A 3,526-nucleotide genomic window follows, 5' to 3' on the forward strand; every position below is an offset into this window, starting at 1 on the left:
CCCAGAGGAGGGAGGGCGGCTGGAGGTTGGAGAGGTGGGCAGGGGCAAAACGAGAGGGGCCCAAGTAAGGAATTTGAAATTTTAAGTCTAAATTTCTAGACCGTGCGAAGAAATGGTGGGAAGAGTGGAAAGGCTAAAGGACGTCTGCGTGAAGGCAAGGAAGGTCGCCCCAAGGTCAAGTGACACTCTCCTGGGTCCGAGCGGCTCTGCCGCTCGAGAGTCGCTGCCAAACCCCTGCTTCCGGGCTCAAATCGGCTTACAACACGAGAGGGCTGGGGCCCACGCGCCCGGCGTCTCGGGGAAGCTTGGGTCTCGGCGCTCGCCGTACCCGCCCAGACAGAGGCGGGGCCGGTTGCCTTGGAGCCCGCGAGACGCAGGGGCCGCCTCAGCGGTGCGGAGCGCCGGCCGCGGGCTTCCGTCACCATGTCGGTGCTGGACGCGCTTTGGGAGGACCGGGATGTCCGCTTCGACGTGTCCTCTCAGTGAGTCTCCAAAGGTTTCCCAGGGGCCTGCAGCCCGTAAAGGGCCCCGTGGTGCGGGTTCGGGACCCGTAGGGGGAGCCTGTACCCCCGTAGCTCATGTCCCTGGCCAGGGTGGGAAGAGGTTTGCTCCAGTCTTCTGGCCTCGGGTGACCTCAGACTGGCGGGGCCTCTGCGGCCTTCCGGAGGCCCGCGCCACGGCACGAACACGTCTAGATTACACCGTTTGGACCCGGTGCTGTCTTCTGCCCCATCCTGGCCGGAGGGACCTCACTGGAACGTGAAAGTGAACATGGCCCGGACCAATCTGGCTGGAGAGTCCAGTACGCCAAGTGGGGCTGGGATTTCAGTTTCGTGTAGTGGAAGGAACGTAGAGAGGGGACTCAGGCAACTAGGGTTCTAAAACGAGGTCTAGAATAATGGCCTCCTTTGTGGGCCCTTGGACAAAGGACTTCATCATTCTAAACTCGAGTCTTATCATCTGTAAAACGAGGGAGATGGTAGTAAGCAGTCTTCAAACTTCCTAACCATACAGACTTTATGTTCATAGTAAGTTATTCACCTAAATCGCCAAAAAGGAGGGGATCTCTTTTGGAACCTCTCAAACAGAAGCTATATTTTTGAAAAATATGGTTAGAAACCTCCTGCCCAAAAATCTAAGGGGAGAAATGGCCTATTAGGGTATGAAGTGTAGAAAATGTTAGAGGTAAGGTTCATGGATTAATGGGATGGAACTTCTTAGCCACTTCTTACGTTCCTTATCATGGACATTACCTCCTTAGATGGAAAAAATGAAATATTGAGGCATCTCCCAGGCTTAGTTGTGGCTGGTTCTAATACTAAAATGATATTAAATCTTTTAAGAAGTTAGGGAAAGGAGTTTGTAAAATTACAAACCATAGTTATTACATACATTCTAGCCTTTTAAAAATCATTCTTGGAGATTTTTTAATCCAAACAAAAGTCCATTTCATGAACATGTTTAATTCATTAAATATTTATCAGCTGTTTACTATGTGCTAGTTTCTATGCTGATAGCTAGAGAAACAAAAATACAGTAGATTCTGTACTGTACAGAATTTTCATAGACCGGACATGTACCACATGTACGTATCAGTACAGTAGGCCTGGTTTCTTATGTTGACCACCTCTATATGTTGACCAGTTTGTTACACTCTCTTGAGTGGTCAACTTACAGAGGTTCTGCCGTAATAGGAAGTGATATTTGTACCTCCTCCTATTCTAGTGTAGGAGAGATACAGTAGACAATCCTACTATACATGAGGTAAGTACCACTCCAAAAAAATGAACACAAAGTTGGAGACCATAGAAACAGAACAGTTTATTCTGCTTGGGGAACCCCTCAAAGAAATAATATTTGAGTTGGTCCCTGAAGGATGGACATGACTTTGTCAGGGTAGACAGGAGGAGAGTGTTCCAGGAGAAAAACAAAGGGCCGGGCACCTGTAGCTCAGTCGTTAGAGCTCTGGCCCCAGGCACCAGGGCTGGTGAGTTAGAACCTGGCCCAAGCCTGCTAAACAATAAAGAAAAAAGAAAGAATTAAACACACATTAGAAGCAGAATCAGGGAGATAAAACTTCATTGGCTAGAAGGCAATCTGTGGCAGGGAGAAGTTGAAGATACAAATAGGAAGATACATTAACCAGATTGTGACGTTTTCAGCTGAGGATTTTAGACTTCACCTTCTAGGTAGAGGGATGTCATGGAAGGCTTTTAAGCAGGGAAATATGGTCACATCTGTATTTTCAATAGGTAATTGAGTTGGCTCTGTGGAGAATGTATTAGAAGGCTCTAACAGATACTATATTGCTAGTTGTTTTTTTTTTTTAATTGTTGCAGTTTGGCCGGAGCTCGGTTTGAACCTGCCACCCTCGGTATGTGGGGCTGGTGCCCTACTCACTGAGCTGTAGGTGCCACCCTAGTTTGTTTTTTATTTTTTTCCCCGACACTATAGAATGTATTCTATTGGTCAGCAAGCCATTCTTCATTCTTTACTTTCTTTGTCTCATGTATCTATTTGCCAGGTGCGGAAAATACTTTTAAAGTAACTCTTCTTTAACCTTCCCAGCCATAACTGGCTGATGCCTTTTCCTCTGAGGTTCCCCACTGTCCATAGGATGAGGACTGTCCTATCAGATGGGCATTCAAGGTTCTCTATAATTTGGCTCCTCCTTAGTTATCCAGCAGGATTTCTCTCGTTTCCTCAATATGGACCTTCTTCCCTAGTCTTCTCACATGCCCTTTTCATTTCTTATTCCTGGTCTTTAATCATGGTGTCTTGTCTCTTTCCCCTTTACTTCCCCAAATCCTACCCCTCCTTCTAGTCTGGCTTACTGCAAGTGGCTGTGGTTACTCCAGGCCCCACTGATCTCTAGATTCTTGAGATTCGTGAAGACCTTATTTTTAAATGTGTAAGCATAATTTATACTGTTGGCTGTTATAGCTTAAAATTAAAACTTTTTTTTTTTTATTTTAGGCAAATGAAAACAAGACCTGGAGAAGTCCTTATTGATTGTTTAGATTCAATTGAAGACACCAAAGGAAATAATGGGGATAGAGGTGACTGTATTTTTTTAATGCATTACATATTTTGGTTTGATTTACAAATGTTGAATCATATTAGCTGGAGAATATATGAAACAGTATCGTATGTAAATATAATTGTGAGAATGGGAAGGTTAAAGCCACAGAAGACTTTCTCAGACTTAAACAGAAGAAACGATAGATATTGAGCCTGTAGCCAGGGAACACAGGCCCTCCTTCAGTTTTGGTCCTTCAGTAAGTCCTCATTCTAACATCATCTTTATCCAGTGTGTCTTTTAAAATTCCAGGAATTGGATGGGCATGGTGGCTCATGCTTATAATCCCAGCACTTTGGGAGGCGGAGACAGGAGGATTACTTGCAGTCAAGAGTTTGAAACTAGCTTGAGCAACATAGTGAGACCCCAGTTTCTGGGGGGAAAAACCTCACTCTAGGTGTCCTGTTTGTAAGAAGCCTGGAATAGTTCTGTTCCTTGAATCTCTCA

The 3,526-nt window shown here is 45.5% G+C and overlaps 1 protein-coding gene across 1 annotated transcript in view; it reads left to right on the forward strand.

Annotated features, from left to right (window-relative positions):
• The first annotated feature begins 341 nt into the window (after positions 1 to 341).
• Positions 342 to 3,526, forward strand: part of BBS5 (Bardet-Biedl syndrome 5) — a 31,297-nt gene continuing 28,112 nt past the window's right edge. The window contains exons 1-2 of the mRNA XM_023507550.1: positions 342 to 482; positions 2,977 to 3,059. Of these exons, the coding sequence (XP_023363318.1) occupies positions 424 to 482; positions 2,977 to 3,059 (142 nt within the window). The 5' untranslated portion in view covers positions 342 to 423. The remainder of the gene's footprint in view (positions 483 to 2,976; positions 3,060 to 3,526) is intronic.

Source organism: Otolemur garnettii, unplaced genomic scaffold (genome assembly GCF_000181295.1).
Source record: "Otolemur garnettii isolate 467f Iridium unplaced genomic scaffold, OtoGar3 scaffold00187, whole genome shotgun sequence".
NCBI classification, from domain to species: domain Eukaryota; kingdom Metazoa; phylum Chordata; class Mammalia; order Primates; family Galagidae; genus Otolemur; species Otolemur garnettii.